This window comes from Ranitomeya imitator, chromosome 2 (genome assembly GCF_032444005.1).
Source record: "Ranitomeya imitator isolate aRanImi1 chromosome 2, aRanImi1.pri, whole genome shotgun sequence".
NCBI lineage: Eukaryota > Metazoa > Chordata > Amphibia > Anura > Dendrobatidae > Ranitomeya > Ranitomeya imitator.
In genome coordinates, this window is record NC_091283.1 from 369,837,088 (window position 1) to 369,855,434 (window position 18,347).

The 18,347-nt window shown below is 43.3% G+C and overlaps 1 protein-coding gene across 1 annotated transcript; it reads left to right on the plus strand.

The window, feature by feature from the left end:
* The first annotated feature begins 651 nt into the window (after positions 1 to 651).
* On the plus strand, positions 652 to 17,631 carry LOC138663952 (zinc finger protein 773-like). Its single transcript, XM_069750336.1, has 7 exons — positions 652 to 702; positions 10,197 to 10,346; positions 10,476 to 10,655; positions 10,739 to 10,862; positions 10,943 to 11,040; positions 11,239 to 11,329; positions 16,361 to 17,631. The coding sequence occupies exons 1-7, from the start codon at positions 676 to 678 to the stop codon at positions 17,311 to 17,313; spliced, it is 1,623 nt and encodes a 540-aa protein (XP_069606437.1). The 5' UTR covers positions 652 to 675; the 3' UTR covers positions 17,314 to 17,631.
* The last annotated feature ends 716 nt before the right edge of the window (positions 17,632 to 18,347 follow it).

Consider the following 18,347-nt stretch of genomic DNA (forward strand, 5'->3'; position numbering starts at 1 on the left):
ACCTCGTACACACATGGCTCCGCTCTGTACACCTCGTACACACCGGGCTCCGCTCTGTACACCTCGTACACACACGGCTCCGCTCCGTACACCTCGTACACACACAGCTCTGCTCCGTACACCTCGTACACACACAGCTCTGCTCCGTACACCTCGTACACACACAGCTCTGCTCCGTACACCTCGTACACACACGGCTCCGTTCCGTACACCTCGTACACACACGGTTTCACTCCGTACACCTCGTACACACGCGGCTCTGCTCCGTACACCTTGTACACACATGGTTCTGCTCCGTACACCTCGTACACATGCGGCTCCGCTCCGTACACCTCGTACACACACGGCTCTGCTAAGTACACCTCGTACACACACGGTTCCGTTCCATACACCTCGTACAGACGTGGCTCTGCTCCTTACACCTCGTACACACACGGCTCTGCTCTGTACACCTCATACACACACGGCTGCGCTCCGTACACCTCAAACACACAGCGCTCTGCTACATCCACACTGTAAACCCCTCCTGACCCCACACATAAACTTCCCCTCATCCAGCACCATGACAACCAGCACAGCAGAGTCCTGCATACACTGAGGCCCCTGATCATGTGACCCCTGACTCCTCCCTCCTGTGACCTCATCACAGGTCCTGTGAGCACAGAACAGCCATATATGTGGTGTGCGGCTCTGCAGGTGGAGGTAGGTGCTGGAGTTTCCCCATTACTGGGCGGGGGCAGAGGGCAGTAACCCCTATATTACTGAGGTTATTATGGGTGTTTGTGCTCCAGGAGACATATTTTCCCTCTGTTCCCGGTGATGTAGACTCAGACCTGGCGGGTTGGATAGTACAGACACATATCGCGCACACTGTGCCCCTCCGTCCCCCTGAGAATAGTGACCAGGGTAATAAATCACATGACGTCACTTCTGACCCTCAGTCGTGTATGTTCCAATCTACGACACGAGAAGCCGATCCCGGATCAGACGATTCCCCACATGTGACCATCACTGAGACAATCTCACACCGTTCTCTGCACCTACAGCCATATCGCGGTTTCGGGGGGAAGTGGTTAATGTGTGACATTCTTAGGGCCCCAAAGGTGTGGCCTTGTTATATCTATTTCTCTAGGCAACCAGGAGGGATAAAAATAAGACCCAAAATATCCCTCCGACCTCACAAACAGCAAAACAGTCCTGATATGGGGGACAGGGCTGTCTCCAGGTTTTTGTGGACCCCAGGCGAGTCTCAGTGGGCCCCTTTAACAAATATCACAATTCATGATGCACAGATACAGCAGTGAAATATAGGTATAGTACAATGCCAAAGGTTTCACTTCTTACATGGTCCATTAATTCCATAAGAAAAGACACATACACAAATTTTGGGGAAAAAAATGGCCGGGGTGTTTTATTCAGGGTAACAGTAAATACTTTGCAATAAATTCATAAGTAATACCAAGAATTGTCAATAATTTAAACCATACGAAACCAATCCACCCAGACAGCTGGGCGGTTTTCCCCAAATTCCATGGCTCAGAGAAGCATGCCCCCCCCAAAAAAAAAAAAACACCGCAGCCATTGTTCATTTATAGACTGAAGTTCAAAATTAAAAATGTCTAAACCGATGTTTGAAAGGAGAACTAAATCATTACTGTAAATACCGGGAGTAAAACCCTCCAAGTCCATATGCCTAATAGAAAAACCGTTTAACAAAACCAAAAAGCGTTCCATCGCTCTGTTGACTCTTCTTCTAATCCTGTCAAGAAAAAACAAATTTTGCAGCTGACCACAGTAACGTTTGCTTTTACCAAGATCGTTAGCACCCAGATGAATTATAATTAAATCAGGAAAAGGAAACTTAACAGATAGTTGACCAATTCATTAAACAAATCATTCCATCTCATTCCCCTGACGCTGTGCCAGAAGACTTGCAGGTGAGAAGAAGAGCTAAAGGAAAGATTCTCGGTGTAAGATCTCTGGCAAGCTCTCTTCCAAGCCCAGAAAATAAAAGAATGTCCGACAATCCATCTATTAAAGGGTCTGTAAAGGGAATGTTAGAATTTAATAATCATGGAGATAAGGGCGTATATATAACTAAAATCTCCTAGAGTCCCATCTGCCCAACTTCATAATCTTTTCATCCTGAAGGCCAAATCTAGCATCTTCAGTTGCTGCACCAATTCTAAAAGACTGTGAAGTGATTATTAAATGACCTTTCCCCAGTTTAGCCAAACACCTGGTAAGAACTGAATTAAACTGATATACGGTGGCCGGTTCACCATTGGAATGAATAAAAAATGGACCAGAACCTTTGGGTCTTCTGGAAAGCCAATTGAATTCACATGAATGCTAGCTCCCTTACCTAACTGATCATTCTTAGATTTTCTTAGGAGCAAGATCATATAAGACTCTTTGAGTAAAACATCTGAGACCATCAAACCTGATGGCTCAGACTTTTGAAATGTTACAATTTCAACAACTCGCTGCGCTGCAAAGAATGCTAAACAAAAGGCTGAACTAAACAGGTATGCTTCATCAAGGTTAAAGCAAACTGACTTTAAAGCTTGACACAAATCTTTCAGCAGCTCCAACGATATCGGGCGTCTAGTGTCCGCCTTAAAAGAGCCCTTCCTAAAACCCTTTAAGAATTGCTTTACAGGGAATAATTGTGATAAAGGGGTTTTACCTGCCAATTTAAAAAAGAAAGATGAATACAACGAAGAAAAAAATGCGGCAGCACTCACCAGATGGCGTGGTTCAATCCTTTATTGGAGATATAAAATCCATAGTAGCGTGTTCACGGCTCGGGGGAGTACGGACATAGTGGAAGTGAGCAGGGAAAGACAACAGCTGTTTCGCGCTCTACCAGCGCTTCTACAGGTCTAGCAAACTGGGAAGTGACGCCGGCAGAAGTAGGTGAGTCACAAATGGACCCTCCCACTTAAACCACACACACCTGACCCAGTATTGCCAGGTACACCTTGTGAAAAGACAGACAAACATGAATAAATGAATTACATCATGTTACAAACCACATTTACAATAAAAACAATAGTACAGAGGACCCCTGGACAATATTAATACAATCAATAAAAGGACCAACTAGTGAAAAATCATCGTTCCCTATAGAACAGTCTGAGAATGGATCCAAATTGATTATAATCATTACAAAAAACAACTTGAATGCAAAGAACAATCTTTCTCCTGAATAGCCTAATTTCAACAAACATCCCATAAAGATGCATCACAGGGACGTTATTCATTTAGTAGCAGACATTTATATTTATCTGCTTATAAGAGAACAGAAAAACAAAAAAGGCAAAACAAACAAAGCAAAACAAGCGAAAAAGCAAAAAAAAAAAAAAAAAAAATTTAAAAAAAAAAAAAAAAAAATCATCACAAAAAGCAGCAAAAAAGGCAAAGAAAGGGGCGAGAGAAAAACGCATTAGGATGGAATAAACGGCACCGATCATAAAAACACCGACATGTCAGTCCTCTCATTGAAACCGGCAGCACCTGCTGCTTGTGTCTGTAGAATCCACCACGCTTCACGTCTCAGGAGAAGTCTATGAAGATCACCACCTCGTGCGGGTAATTTAACCCTCTCTATCCCCGCAAACGTGAGGACATCAGACCTGCCATCATGTGTATCCTTAATATGATTAATAAGCCGAGGTACCCCCTTTCCTGTACGAATAGATCTAAGGTGCTCTCTAAAGCGTACAAACATCTGGCGTTTAGTTTTTCCCACATAAAATCTCTTGCAGGGACAGAAAACGGCGTAAACGACATAGTCTGTCCTGCATGAGATGAACTGCTGAACTGTGTGTTGTACCGGACCCACATTAAGAAATCGCCCAGTAATGTGACGACTGCAATAATTGCAATGGCCACAACGAAAATTGTCTTTAGGAGGCAATTGCTCCAACCAATTTGACCGTTTATCCGACAACCGATTACGGACCAAAACATCTCTGATCCGAGTGCTCCTTCTATTCGAGACTTACTGAGAGTCAATGGGCGTCTTTTACAAAAAAATTGGATGGGAAACTCATTCCGCTTCAAGCGGAGATTAAGCAGAAAAAAAGAGACAAATTCTTACGGGATAAAAATGACTATGATGCAGGACAGGTTTTTTCTTGGCATAAGCTACAAAGAGAGAGTCGGACTTTTTCCTCCAATATAAGTCAATCAAACATCAAGAGGCGAAAACATAAAAAGCGGAACCAATATCGCCGCAAAGATTATTTAACAACAGAGTCGGACTCTAGCTTGAGCGAAGGAGGAGCCATGAGTCTGGAACGAACAGAAGGATCTACCTCAGAGGCTTCATCAACCACGGCACCCCCTTTAGGAGACGTACTCGTCAGGGGAAGAGAAAACAGAGAATATGTTCCCACCGGGAGGTACAAAAGAAAGAATGTCTCCTGGAGACAGGGGCACTAGTACCAATACCACCTGAGGAATGCATCATTAATTTAACGGACCGCGTTTTAACATCAGCGCAATTGGCTTATTAGCCAAAGGCCTGAATTATTGTGTCCCAGATAAATTTGATTTCTCAGAATTTCGGATAGATCTATTTAACGGCATTAGAAAAATACGCTTATATAAGGCTTTTCTTACTGGTACCAGCAATAACACTGTGTTAGAAGGGGAACGACCGTGTAAAATAGGACCTTTAGGCTTCCTTGCAGGATCTACTGAAGAAGCACTTGCTGATTTCCATGAGGATGCCGCTCTATTAATGAGTTTGGGAGAGCAGGTCACTTTATCTAGTGAGGTTCTGTCAGAAACTCCGACCCCTTTCGTTGGGGGCGTTCCATCCACATATATGCCACAAACATCTTCGGGCAATATGGTAGACCTTTTCGAAACTCTAGTTTTAAAAGATATGGAGGCATTAGTGTACAAAAGGGCACCACATAATCTAGGTGTTGCAGAAAGGGCAGCATTGAAGGAAATGGCAGGTTGGTCCGATATCATTATACGCCCGGCTGACAAGGGGGGCAAGACAGTTTTGTTACCTAGGGAGGCATACTTATGGGAAGCTGGTGTGATTAATTTTTTTTTTTTTTTTTGCTTTTTCGCTTGTTTTGCTTTGTTTGTTTTGCCTTTTTTGTTTTTCTGTTCTCTTATAAGCAGATAAATATAAATGTCTGCTACTAAATGAATAACGTCCCTGTGATGCATCTTTATGGGATGTTTGTTGAAATTAGGCTATTCAGGAGAAAGATTGTTCTTTGCATTCAAGTTGTTTTTTGTAATGATTATAATCAATTTGGATCCATTCTCAGACTGTTCTATAGGGAACGATGATTTTTCACTAGTTGGTCCTTTTATTGATTGTATTAATATTGTCCAGGGGTCCTCTGTACTATTGTTTTTATTGTAAATGTGGTTTGTAACATGATGTAATTCATTTATTCATGTTTGTCTGTCTTTTCACAAGGTGTACCTGGCAATACTGGGTCAGGTGTGTGTGGTTTAAGTGGGAGGGTCCATTTGTGACTCACCTACTTCTGCCGGCGTCACTTCCCAGTTTGCTAGACCTGTAGAAGCGCTGGTAGAGCGCGAAACAGCTGTTGTCTTTCCCTGCTCACTTCCACTATGTCCGTACTCCCCCGAGCCGTGAACACGCTACTATGGATTTTATATCTCCAATAAAGGATTGAACCACGCCATCTGGTGAGTGCTGCCGCATTTTTTTCTTCGTTGTATTCATATTGGAATGCCTGTTTTTCCTCATGCGAGCACCTCCAGCTACTGAAGTCTAAACACCCACAAGTGACTGCGTTTTACCAGTATCTTATTCACAGGCTGTGCAGCGCCACAATTTTCTCTTCATTGCCTTAAAAAAGAAAGATTCCAGCGAGAGATTTAGCTAAAGACTAAAATGACTGACCTTTATTGATCAAAAATGCCACAAATTTAAGAGCCGCTGTTATTATTATTATTATTCATTTTTATAGCGCCATTTATTCCATGTCGCTTTACATGTGAACGGTGTTGGTGAAGATTTCATATAGTTAAAATTATTACTAATATAAAAATTAATTCACTGCCTTCATGCGGCTCAATAATAAGCTTACGATTTACTGGCTAATGAATTCTCAATGAAAAGGGGGATTAACCCTGAATCATGTCCCAACATGAGGGGGGCAAGATGTCGGTTCCTTGTCAGCGTCCGGGGCCAAATGACGGAACAGTGACCACTGGCGGTGACAAATGGAATCAGATATTAACATTATTTTGCTCAGCTAAAGCCTAGCTTTCAACCAAATATTAAACTTTAAGCAATATAATACTAAGTATCTAAAGACCTTAGCTGCTTAAACATTCTTAGAGGACAGTGTATTAACGCAAAAAACTACACTTTGTTTTTTTGACAAAATCAAAATTCTTTTGTCCTTCAGTAACAAACTCCAAAGAAAAATGCATAAGAAGAGTGAAAAAAGGTCCAAAACCGTTGCATTTCATAACACTTTCTGCGAAACCCACGAATCAGGCCACTGTTGTCCAGACCAATGGGAAAAGCAAAAAATCCCATAACCGTAGAAATAAGCCAACACAAACATGAGAGCCAGGAGAGCGCAGACCTTTTGTGGCATCATAAAGGCGCCTAGAAAAATCCCTACCAATTGGGACAACTCTCAAGGTGAAATCCAAAAATCAAGTAGGAATTGAAGTTCTTTTAAAGTGACTTTATCTCTGGCGAGGATGCTAAAAAGAGCATCCCGTAATTTAGAGATCTTATCCATTGGCAATCTGCACTCCATTTTCCTGTAGTAAATGCCTACAATGGTGCCATTTCTGTTGTTTTCTCCTTATCTTCTTACCTAAACAGTTACCACAAAACTCCCAGTCTCTTAAGCTTCAATCTCTATGGAGATATACGTATTTCTAACATACAATGCAACACCTCCTTCCTGTTAATTAAGTCTGTTTCTTGCGAATAAGTTGTATCCTTCTAGCTTTATATTCCAATCATGTGTATCGTCCCACCAAGTTTTAGTGATGCCAATTACATCATATTTCTTTTCCTGCGTTAGTAATGCAATTCTCCTTGTTTGTAGCCTATGCTTCTCCTCCAATTTTTTGTCGTTCTGATATTTTTTGTCTTTGTTCTTCCTTTCCACTTCTAGTAGCAATAATAATAAAAACAGTGAAAAGCAATAATAATAAAAACAGTAATATTCACATTAATCATCTCCTGCCACACTCACTCCAATGGTGGTATAGTTTCCTCCAGTCTCTGTACTTTCTTCTTAGTCTGGACAAACATGATCCCTGCAGCCAATCAGTAGCCAAACAAGTGACCAACAACCAGTCATTGAGAAAATGGTTATCTCCAGTAATTGTATTCTTCTTCTTATTATTATTTATTTATATAGTACCATTAATTCCATGGTGCTGTACATGTGAAAAGGGGTTACATACAGGGTTATAGATATCGTTAACAGTAAACAAATTTACAATGACAGACTGAGACTGGTACAGCTGGGAGAGGACCCTGTTCTTGCGAACTTACATTTTTCGGGATAATGGGGAAGAGACAGGAGGTCGGTGTGCTGCAGCACTGGTGGTGGTGAGGCGGCAGCTCTGGTGGTGGTGAGGCGGCAGCTTGGGTGGTTGGTGACGTGGCAGCGGCTCGGGTGGTTGGTGGGGCGGCAGCTCGGGTGGTTGGTGAGGCGGCAGCTCGGGTGGTTGGTGAGGCGGCAGAATGGTTATTTCAGGCTGTAGGCTTTCCTGAAGAGATGTGTTTTCAGGTTTCCGTCTGAAGGATCCGAGGGTGGTGGATAATCAGACGTGTTGAGGCGTGGAATTCCAGAGGATGGGGGATATTCGGGAGAAATCTTGGAGGCGGCTGTGTGAGGAACGAATAAATATGGAGGAGAGAAGGAGGTCTTGGGAGGATCGAGGATTACGTGAGGGAAGATAGTGGGAGATTAGTTCAGAGATATAAGGAGGGGACAGGTTGTTGATGGCTTTGTAGATCAGTGTTAGTAGTTTGAACTGGATTCGTTAGGGAATTGCGAGCCAGTGGAGGGATTTGCAGACGGGTGAAGCAGGGGAGTAGCGAGGAGAGAGGTGGATTAGCCGAGCAGCAGAGTTGGGGACAGACTGGAGTGGTACAAGGGAGTTAGCGGGGAGGCCACAGAAGAGGGTGTTGCAGTAATCGAGGCGGGAGATGATGAGGGCATGCACAAGAGTTTTAGTAGATTGTGGCTGAGGAAGGGACGGATTCTGGCAATATTTTTGAGTTGGAGGCGACAGGAGGTGGCAAGAGTTTGGACGTGCAGTTTGAAGGACAGGGAAGAATCGAGAGTTACCCCGAGGCAGTGGATTTCAGGTGCGGGAGAGAGCGTGATACCATTTACCATAATAGATAGATCAGGTAGGGGGGATACGCGAGATGGCGGAAAGATGATGAGTTCGGTTTTGTCTACATTGAGTTTTAGGAAGCGAGAGTTGAAGAAGGAGGATATGGCTGCAGACACTCCGTGATTCTGGACAGAAGAGAGGCGACATCTGAGCCAGAGAAGTAGATCTGAGTGTCGTCCGCATATAGGTGGTACTGGAAGCCATGGGACTTTGAGTTGTCCTAGGCCAAGGGTATAGATGGAAAAAATTAGAGGCCCTAAGACAGAGCCTTGAGGGACTCCAACAGAGAGGGGGCGGGGTGAGGAGGTAGTGTGGGAGTGGGAAACGCTAAAAGTGTGGTCGGAAAGGTATGAGGCAATCCATGACAGGGCAAGACCTTTGATGCCGAGGGCAGAAAGAATCTGTAGCAGTAGGCAGTGGTCGACTGTGTGCGAAAGCAGAGGACAGGTCGAGAAAGAGGAGGATGGAGAACTGTCTGTTAGCTTTGGCTCTGAGTAAGTCATTAGTAATTTTGGTCAGAGCAGTTTCGGTGGAGTGGTGGGGGCGTAAGCCAGATTGGAGGTTGTCAAGGAGAGAAATGAGAGGTGGGAGGAAAGTTGACCATGGACATGCTGCTCAAGGAGTTTGGAAGCAAACGGGAGCAGTGTTATGGGGCGATAGCTGGGCATAGCAGTTGGGTCAAGGTTAGCTTTTTTCAGGATGGGTGTGATGGTGGCATGTTTGAAGGCAGAGGGGAAAGTTCCAGAAGATAGCGATAGGTTGAAGAGATGGGTTAGGGCTGGAATGAGCGTATTAGTGAAGTTGGGGAGCAGGTGCGAAGGGATGGGGTCAAGTGCACAGGTGGTGAGGTGTGATTTGGAAAGGAGGCGAGTAAGTTCTTCAGTGATGTTGGAGTGGGAAGTTATTGGGGAAGGGCAAAGGTGTGGTATATGGAGTGGTTGAGGTGGTGGAACAGTAAAGGTTTGCCTTGTTTGGTTGATCTTGTTTTTGAAGTAGCTGGCAAAGTCCTCAGAAGAGATGAGGAGAGTTGGAGGTGTCAGTGGTGGGCAGGGGAGTTAAATGTGCTGAACAGTTTTGGGTTGTAGGATAGTCAAGATACAAGGTTAGTGAAATAGATCTGTTTAGCAGAAGTGAGGGCTAGTTTGAAGGCAAGTGTAGCTTGTTTGAAAGCGGTGAAGTCGTCTGGCAGGCGTGTTTTTTCCAACGCCGCTCCGCGACCCTGGATGCTTGTCGGAGTTTTTTGGTGAGGTTGTTATGCCAGGGTTGCCTATTGATTTGTCACACTTTGCCATGCATGAGAGGGGCGACTGAGTCTATGGCTGAAGTGAGGGTGGAGTTATAGAAAGAGGTAGCGATATCCGTGTCGTGGAGTGAAGATATGGAGGACAGGGGTAGATGAGAGTCTGTGAATGTCTAGGTGTGCAAGGTTTCTGTGAGGATGTGGTACTGGCTGGATGTGGGGGACGGAGGTTGGAGGACAAGGAAGAGAAGGTGATCAGATGATGGTCAGATAGGCGGAAGGGAGAGGTTGTGAGATTAGATAAGGAACAGATGCGGGTGAAGATGAGGTCTAGCGTATGTCCGTCTGTGTGGGTGGCTGTGGAGGACCACTGAGTAAGTCGAAAGGATGAGGTAAGGGCCAGGAGCTTGGAGGCTTCTGGTTGGCTGGTGTCAGTAGGGATATGAAAGTCACCCATTATAATGGTGGGGATGTCAGCAGAGAGAAAGTGAAGAAGCCAGGTGGAGAATTGGTCAACATAGGATTCTTACATAGGATATTTAAGATGTTACATCTTCTTCCCATTCAGGTCCCTACATTATCAGATCTTCTCAGTGGAGATCTTCTATATAAGAGAATTTTCCTGATTGACTCATCAAGGATGGATAGAGACAGGGACAAGATGGCAGAGAGGATATTAGACCTCACAATAGAGATCCTCTTCCGGCTTACTGGAGAGGTGAGAGATTCTGATGACATCACATTACATCATTCTTATCCATGGGAATAACAGATGGACAGAACTGGAGAGGTGAGAACTCTGGAAAAGTCTGTAGTAAGAATTATTAATGTGTCTCTCCATAACCAGGATTACACAATAGTGAAGAAGACCTCTAGTGAGTGCTGTCAGGTCCCTCTGTCTGCAGAATGGGGAAGACCCCTGAGGCCAATCACGGGGCCTACACCTCACCCCCTGATACATGAGGACATAAGTGACCAAAAGATCCTAGAACTGATTTACAAGATGATTGAGCTGCTGACTGGCGAGGTGACACTGCTGGGAATGCTGGGACATTAAATTGTAACTCTATGAAGGGATTGGGGGAATGACGGTATCTTTGTGTGTGTCAGGTTCCTATAAGGTGTCAGGATGTCACCGTCTATTTCTCCATGGAGGAGTGGGAGTATTTAGAAGGACACAAAGATCTGTACAAAGACGTCATGATGGAGGTTCCCCAGTTCCTCACATTACCAGGTAATAGACAGGAGTAAATACGCGGCCTATAATTATCTGTATGTAAAGAATGAATTCAGTCCCTGTATGCTTTTTTTCAGTTCTATCCAGTAAGAGGACAACTCCAGAGAGATGTCCCCGTCCTCTTTTTCCACAGGACTGTAAACAAGAAAATCTCAATGTTCCTCAGGATCATCAGGTAGATGGGGAGAAGTTGTAGTGTGATCTCACCAATGATGTGTAGATGGCTGTGAAGGTCTTGTGCTCAGTCTTGTTTTATCCACCGGTATTATATGTTTTATACTTGTGTAATGAGAATGGTGGACATGGCAGGATTAGAGCTGATCATAGATGTGACTTCTTCATCTGTCTGTGACTTTTACAAGATTTGTTTCAGGTTAAAGATCTGAACCATATTCATACTACAGAGACATATGTGAAGGGTGATGAGCGGTTTAAAGAGGAGATTCCTACAGATGACCACACAGGTGAGTTGTAACCACTAAATGCAGAGAAGTCACAGATTATTTTTCCATCACCAGCTTGTAGAATTATGTGTCACATTTTTTAAGTTTTGTTCTCTAGGCTTTTTTTGTGCATTTTTTAGTGAGAGAAATGTAATGCTAAAACAAAAAGGCAAACATTTTAACATTTTTTTTTATTAACACATTTTAGCCGCAATTGTTCACCATGCCAGCATTGAAATAACATAGCTTTTCCGCAAAGAAGAATATAGGGCTGATCTCAGTACAATCTGTTTTGCCCATTTGGTCATGAGATTGCTCCAACCTAACTTCATCCGTAGCAGGAATGGATTTCTCTCAAACAGTGATTTGCTAAATTGGACACAATCTTCTCCAGAAGAAGAAGCATGGAGACTGGCGGAGCAACTGGTCAACAGTGGAAGAGGATTATTAATAATAATATCTTATGAGATATGAACCCTTGAGGGCCATGAACTTGGTAACAATATGTATAGGGCATGCATTGTGCATCAGCCCCACCATGGACTCGGTGAGGTGGCTGCACAGAAAAGGTAAGTAGCCTAACTATACGATTGGCCACTATAATCTCAGTGTACTGATTGTAGGGCTCCAGTCTCTCAAGCAGCTGCTTGGAACCTGAAGCCACAAGGTTTTTAACTCAAAAACAGAATGTTTATTTCCACTGGCTGCATAGTACCAAAAATTAATACATAAACAAATCCCTAGCCTTGTCCAGGAACTAACTTAACCATAGGCTACCCAGAAACGGGTGAACTAGTCTCAGTTTGGTCACACAAAACAGCTATCATCCATAGCAACTAGTGATACTTGCAGTTTCGTGCATATGGCCGGTGGAATCTCTTCTCAGAGAGATTCTGGCTTGATTTAACCATAGCCTATCTGGCTTTCCTACATACCCCCCTTTTGTCTAAAACCTGGGGCTAAGCACTGTTTGCCAACCCACAGTGTCTACAGGTTGCCAGTTTAATCTCCTGAAATTGCTTATCATTCTCAGAAATCCTACAAGGCTTTAAATTGACAAAAGCATGAGGCTCAAGCTTGATGACACTAGGGTAAGCTAGTAACTATAGAACCTGCCCCTTTTTTTGGTAACCATTTTCCTGCTTTCAACACAACAACTTCAAAAATTGACTGCTCACTCAGACCTTCAGTCTATCATCTTCAGAAATGCCAGATGGAAGATATATGGTTGTAGAAAGCCACTATTCATCATGTGGCACTTGCTGACAACGCTGTGTATGTAGGTGTAACACATCGAATATCAGCAAGAAGGCTTGTCACTTGGGTGGTGCCAGAGGTCCATCCGTTGTGCCTGGACTGCCATGTTTCTACCCAAATGTGCCGTATTCTCTGCCTTCAGCTTGCCGTTATCCTTGGTATCCTGCAGGGCAAAGTCATAGTATGCATTTTGCTGTTCACCAGTAAGGTATGGAGCTAGGATCTCTGCCTATTGCTCTAGGGTCGTTTGTCCCTGTCTGTCACCCTCTCGAAGACAGTCAGGAAAACCTTAATGGTGTACTCCAGAGTCATTTTCTGCAACGTTTCCCATAGTGTTCTCCTCACATTGCTGCTTTCACTTTGGCTGGCAGACGGTGGCGCCTCTCAGGCCTGGACAGTTTCTGCGGAAGCTGCTGAAATTGCTGCTGCTGCTGCTTTTCCAAATGCTGCTGAAGCCACTGCTGCTGCTGCTACAGATTGCCCTGAACAAGCAACCATGCCGATACTTTTGATCTAAAATCGATCACATTGGTCACTGTGAGATTAATATAAAACTAATATCCCCTGATGATCATGGCAGTCACAAATTATGATGAAACACGTAGGGCTTGATACACGTTCACGTGCAGTGGGGGAGACTAGTTATGTTACAGGACCATTTTTAACCACATAATTTAACCCCAGGCCACATATTGCTTGTGATTCTGTGAGTAGTCTGCATGGCCTAAACATGCTGGCTCCAGACTTCTCTCCAGTCACACACATCTGAGACATCATTGGTTGGCAATTCTAAAGGGAGCTACCAGTAGTGGATCTTGAGTCATTTCTTACTAAAGTGCATGCAGGGTGAGAGAACATTCTTGAGACAACCATTAATAACCTTATTGATAGCCAAGGAAATTAAGTGTGAGTATTTTTGCACAAGCTGCTCATTCTTGATGCTGAAAAGATGGAGATGTTTAACCCCTTCATGACCTTGGGATTTTCCATTTTTTTCCGTGTTCGTTTTTCGCTCCCCTCCCTCCCAGAGCCATAATTTTTTTTATTTTTCCATCAATATGGCCATGTGAGGGCTTATTTTTTGCAAAACGAGTTGTACTTTTGAACGACATCATTGCTTTTACCATGTCGTGTACTAGTAAACGGGAAAAAATTTCCAAGTGCGGTGAAATTGCAAAAAGAGTGTAATCCCACACTTTTTTGTTTGGCTTTTTTACCAGGTTCACTAAATGCTAAAACTGACCTGCCATTTTGATTCTCCAGGTCATTACGAGTTCACAGACACCAAACATGTCTAGGTTGTCTTTTATCTAAGTTGTGAAAAAAAATTCCAAACTTTGGTAAAAAAAAAAAATTGCGCCATTTTCCGATACCCGTAGCGTCTCCATTTTTCGTGATCTGGGGTCGGGTGAGGGCTTATTTTTTGCGTTCGAAGCTGACGTTTTTATTGATACCACTTTTGTGCAGATACGTTCTGTTGATTGCCCGTTATTGCATTTTAATACAATGTCGCGGCGACAAAAAAACGTAATTCTGGCATTTCTAATTTTTTTCTCGTGACGCTGTTTATCGATCAGGTTAATGCTTTTTTTTATTGATAGATCGAGCGATTCTGAACGCGGTGATACCAAATATGTGTATGTTTGATTTTTTTTTTATGTTTTATTTTGAATGGGGCGAAAGGGGGGGTGATTTAAACTTTTATTTTTTTTATTTTTTTCACATTTTTTAAACTTTTTTTTTTACTTTTGCCATGCTTCAATAGCCTCCATGGGAGGCTAGAAGCTGGCACAACGCGATCGGCGTCAGATCGCTGCTATGTAGCTGAATTGCAGGCTTGCTATGAGCCCCGACCACAGGGTGGCGCTCACAGCAATCCGGCATCAGTAACCATAGAGGTCTCAAGGACCTCTATGGTTACTATGCAGAAGCATCGCTGATCCCCGATCATGTGACGGGGGTTGGCGATGGACTCATTTGCGGCCCGATAGCCGGAAGCGCCGGCTAAATGCTGCTGTCAGCGTTTGACAGCGGCATTTAACTAGTTAATAGCAGCGGGTGAATCGCGATTTCACCCGCCGCTATTGCGGGCACATGTCAGCTGTTCAAAACAGCTGACATGTCCTGGCTTTGATGCGGACGTACTATCCCGTCCGAGGTCAGAAAGGGGTTAAAAAAAATGTTTTACATATTACCAACACGTTTTTTGATGCTGTGATTTCCATAATTCCACAACTTTTCCTCCTGTGTATTGCAATTTTAACAAGGAAGACGGTAAGTCTGGCATATTGTGGTACATCTCTGCAACTGCTCCTGAAGTCTAGTTGTCATGGGGTTAACGCAACAGAGCGCAGCCAGAAGACCGCAGCATCTGGTGGCTTCTACTCAGCTACTGAGAAGAAGCACTTCTCAAGTGTATTAAACGTGTTTGTTTCTTTCAGCAGAACAGGTGTTAATTGGCCATGTTGGAATTTCCTGCATTCAGCTGTGCTCGGTTAACCACTTCTCTCCCCTATAAAAGCTGGGCTCTATTAACAGGTCCTTGTCTGAGTTAGCATTTGCTATATACAGTAGATCTGAAGTGAGAGAAGCTGGTGTGGAAATGGAGGGCTGGAGGAGTTTATCAGCGACTGGTGCTTGGTTTGTACGCTTGGAAATTCATTATTCTTTCCCGTTTTACTTTCTCTCCCCCCCCCCCCTACACATCCTGGTGTATACCTCTGTTATACGTTAGTGTATATTTTGTGTGTGTGTGTAGTTTTCCTTATACCCTTGTCTCTGTCCCCCGTCTGTCGGGTTGGTGTACTGCGGTACACAGCAGTGCCTCTTTCCTGGTTGGGGGAAGGGGACAGACGTAGTTCTGTTGTAGGAGATAGGCAAGGATGGAGGCCCTGGCATCATCACCATCCGAAGTATACCGGGGAACAGGGCAAGCTAGGGTGCCCCCTAGTGTTAGGGCCAGGAAAGGTGCCCCCTGGTCCCAGGTCACTCGCCAGTTGGATCGTGATATTAGTATTGCCTACCAGGCTGACAATGTATCAACAGCACATCAACCAGTGGACTCACTGTGATGTCAGTGCTGCAGCCAATACTAGCCATCGGCAACAGTGGCAGATACTGGTCTGTGAACTCAGGGAAAGAAAAATGCAGCAATGGCCATAATTATTTTTGAAATGGAACAACTGCTTAAATGGTATTGATAATTTATTATGTTTTGATTATTCTTACCAGCAAGGTCGTGCAAACTGTAAAAAGACCGTTACTGGCTGAAACAGACAGTGGGTGCAAGGAATACCTAGCAGTCACTCTTACTTCAATTTGGACTTTGCTGCAGGGAGTCCCTCGGACTCAAGAATTAGCTACTGACTGACATTTTTTATGAGTATTGATGAGCGAGTGCACTCATTGCTCGGGTTTTCCTGAGCACGCTTGGGTGGTCTCCGAGTATTTGTTAGTGTTTGGAGATTTAGTTTTCATCACCTCAGCTGAATGATTTACAGCTACTAGCCAGGCTGAGTACATGTGGGGGTTGCCTGGTTGCTACGGAATCTCCACATGTGTTCTAGCTGTCTAGTAGCCGCAAATCATGCTGCTGAGGCGATGAAAACTTAATCTCCGAGCAGTTACAAATACTCAGAGACCACACTCGCTCATCACTATTTATGAGGTGAAAAATAATCCAGGTCATGCACAGAAGTCAGTCAGGAAGCAGTGCATAAGCCAAGATCAATTTATGGTAATGATTGAAATGCTATTGAAAAAAATATATATATTTAAATTTTTTATTTTTGACAGATAACTGGACCATGATCTCAGAGGAATATCTGATAATTTCACATTTTAATGCAAATGATCCTGGTGTTATACCTGATACTTTTGAAGAGCATTCAATTATACCAGACATACCTCCAGTCCTTCTTAAGCAAGACAAATATAACAAAGGAGATGGTGAACATCAAAGCGAGCACCCAAGAAAGAAGCCATTTTCATGTTCAGAATGTGGGAAGTCTTGTATAACGAAATCTGATCTTACTAAACATCAGCGAATTCACACAGGGGAAAAGCCATTTTCATGTTCACAATGTGGGAAATGTTTTGCAGACAAATCAACTCTTGCTAAACATCATAAAATTCATGCAGGAGAGAAAACCTTTTCATGTTCACAATGTGGGAAATGTTGTTTTACGAAATCTGATCTTGTTAAACATCAGCAAAATCACACATGGGAGAAGCCATTTTCCTGTTCAGAATGTGGGAAATGTTGTTCTACAAAATCTGATCTTACTAAACATCATCTAATTCACACAGGGGAGAAGCCATTTTCGTGTTCAGAGTGTGGGAAATATTTCAATCGGAAAACAAATCTTGCTTCACATCTGAGAATTCACACAGGGGAGAAGCCATTTTCATGTTCAGAATGTGGGAAATGTTTTACAGAGAAATCACATCTTATTAGACATCAAAGATATCACACAGGAGAAAAGCCATTTTCATGTTTAGAATGTGGGAAATGCTGTTCTTCAAAATCTGATCTTGTTAAGCATCATCTAATTCACACAGGGGTGAAGCCATTTTCTTGTTCAGTATGTGGGAAATGTTTTAATCACAAATCAGTTTTAGTCTCACATGAAAAAATTCACACAGGGGAGAAACCATTTTCATGTTCTGACTGTGGGAAATGTTTTAATCGAAAAACAAATCTTACTAGACATCTGAGAATTCACACAGGAGACAAGCAATTTTTCTGATCAGAATGTGGGAAATGTTTTACAAACACATCAAATGTAGTTACACATCAGAAAAGTAATTTTAATTTTCAAAATGAGGAAAAAATTTTAAATACGTTTTTTTGCTCCAAGAAATCACACGGATAGATAGCCATTTTCTTTTAAATCATTTACTTGGCAAATTGTATGAGTGATAGTCAATGTAAATTCACATGTCGTCATACAAGAAAAATGGAAAACAATTTAAAGCACTAAATGATGACTAATAAATGTAAGCAATTACCAATAAACATCTGTTATCAAAAAGCGAAAATTGGAAATAAAGAACCTATAAGCTGATTGGGCACTTTTTTAGAGACACTCATCTATTGGTGCGTTAGAGGTCCTATGGCTTTTCTAAGTGCAGCCCATGCAGGCTGGATATATTCAATGCAAAAATCGGATCTCTGTCTTCTTGAAGTTTTAATTTCTCATTCAGACATCAGTAATTTCTCTCGTATGCAAAAAAACCATGAAACCTAAGGATTAGAAGCACAACTAAAATTTTCAGCTTAGTGTAGACAGAATGAACTTTAGCCAATGAAAAGTATATATGCTGATGCCAGCACATATTTATACACCAGTCACGGTCTCAGAAAGCCGGCGGGGGAAGGGGACAGTGGGTCACAGAGGGCGGAGCTGGCGGCTGTGGCTAAAGCCTATGTCGCTGCTGTAATAGTGCACAGTACCAGCCGCCAGCTTCCAGCACACATCATACTCACCTACCATCGCGCCCTCGGTGCTGGCACTGCATCTTGTTCCGTCCGCCGGCACCTGCAGCTCTTCCAGCCAAGCGATCATGTGGCCCCGCTCATTAAGGTAATGAATATGCATGCCTCTCCACTCCAATAGGCGTGGCGCGCATATTCATTACCTTAATGAGCCAGGCCATGTGATCGCTCAACAGAAAGAGCTGCTGGAAGCTGGATCAAGATGCAGTGTCACCGAGGGAGTGCAGGCAGGTAAATAAGATGTTTTTTTTTTTTTTTTAACAGGTATCATACATAGGGATAAGG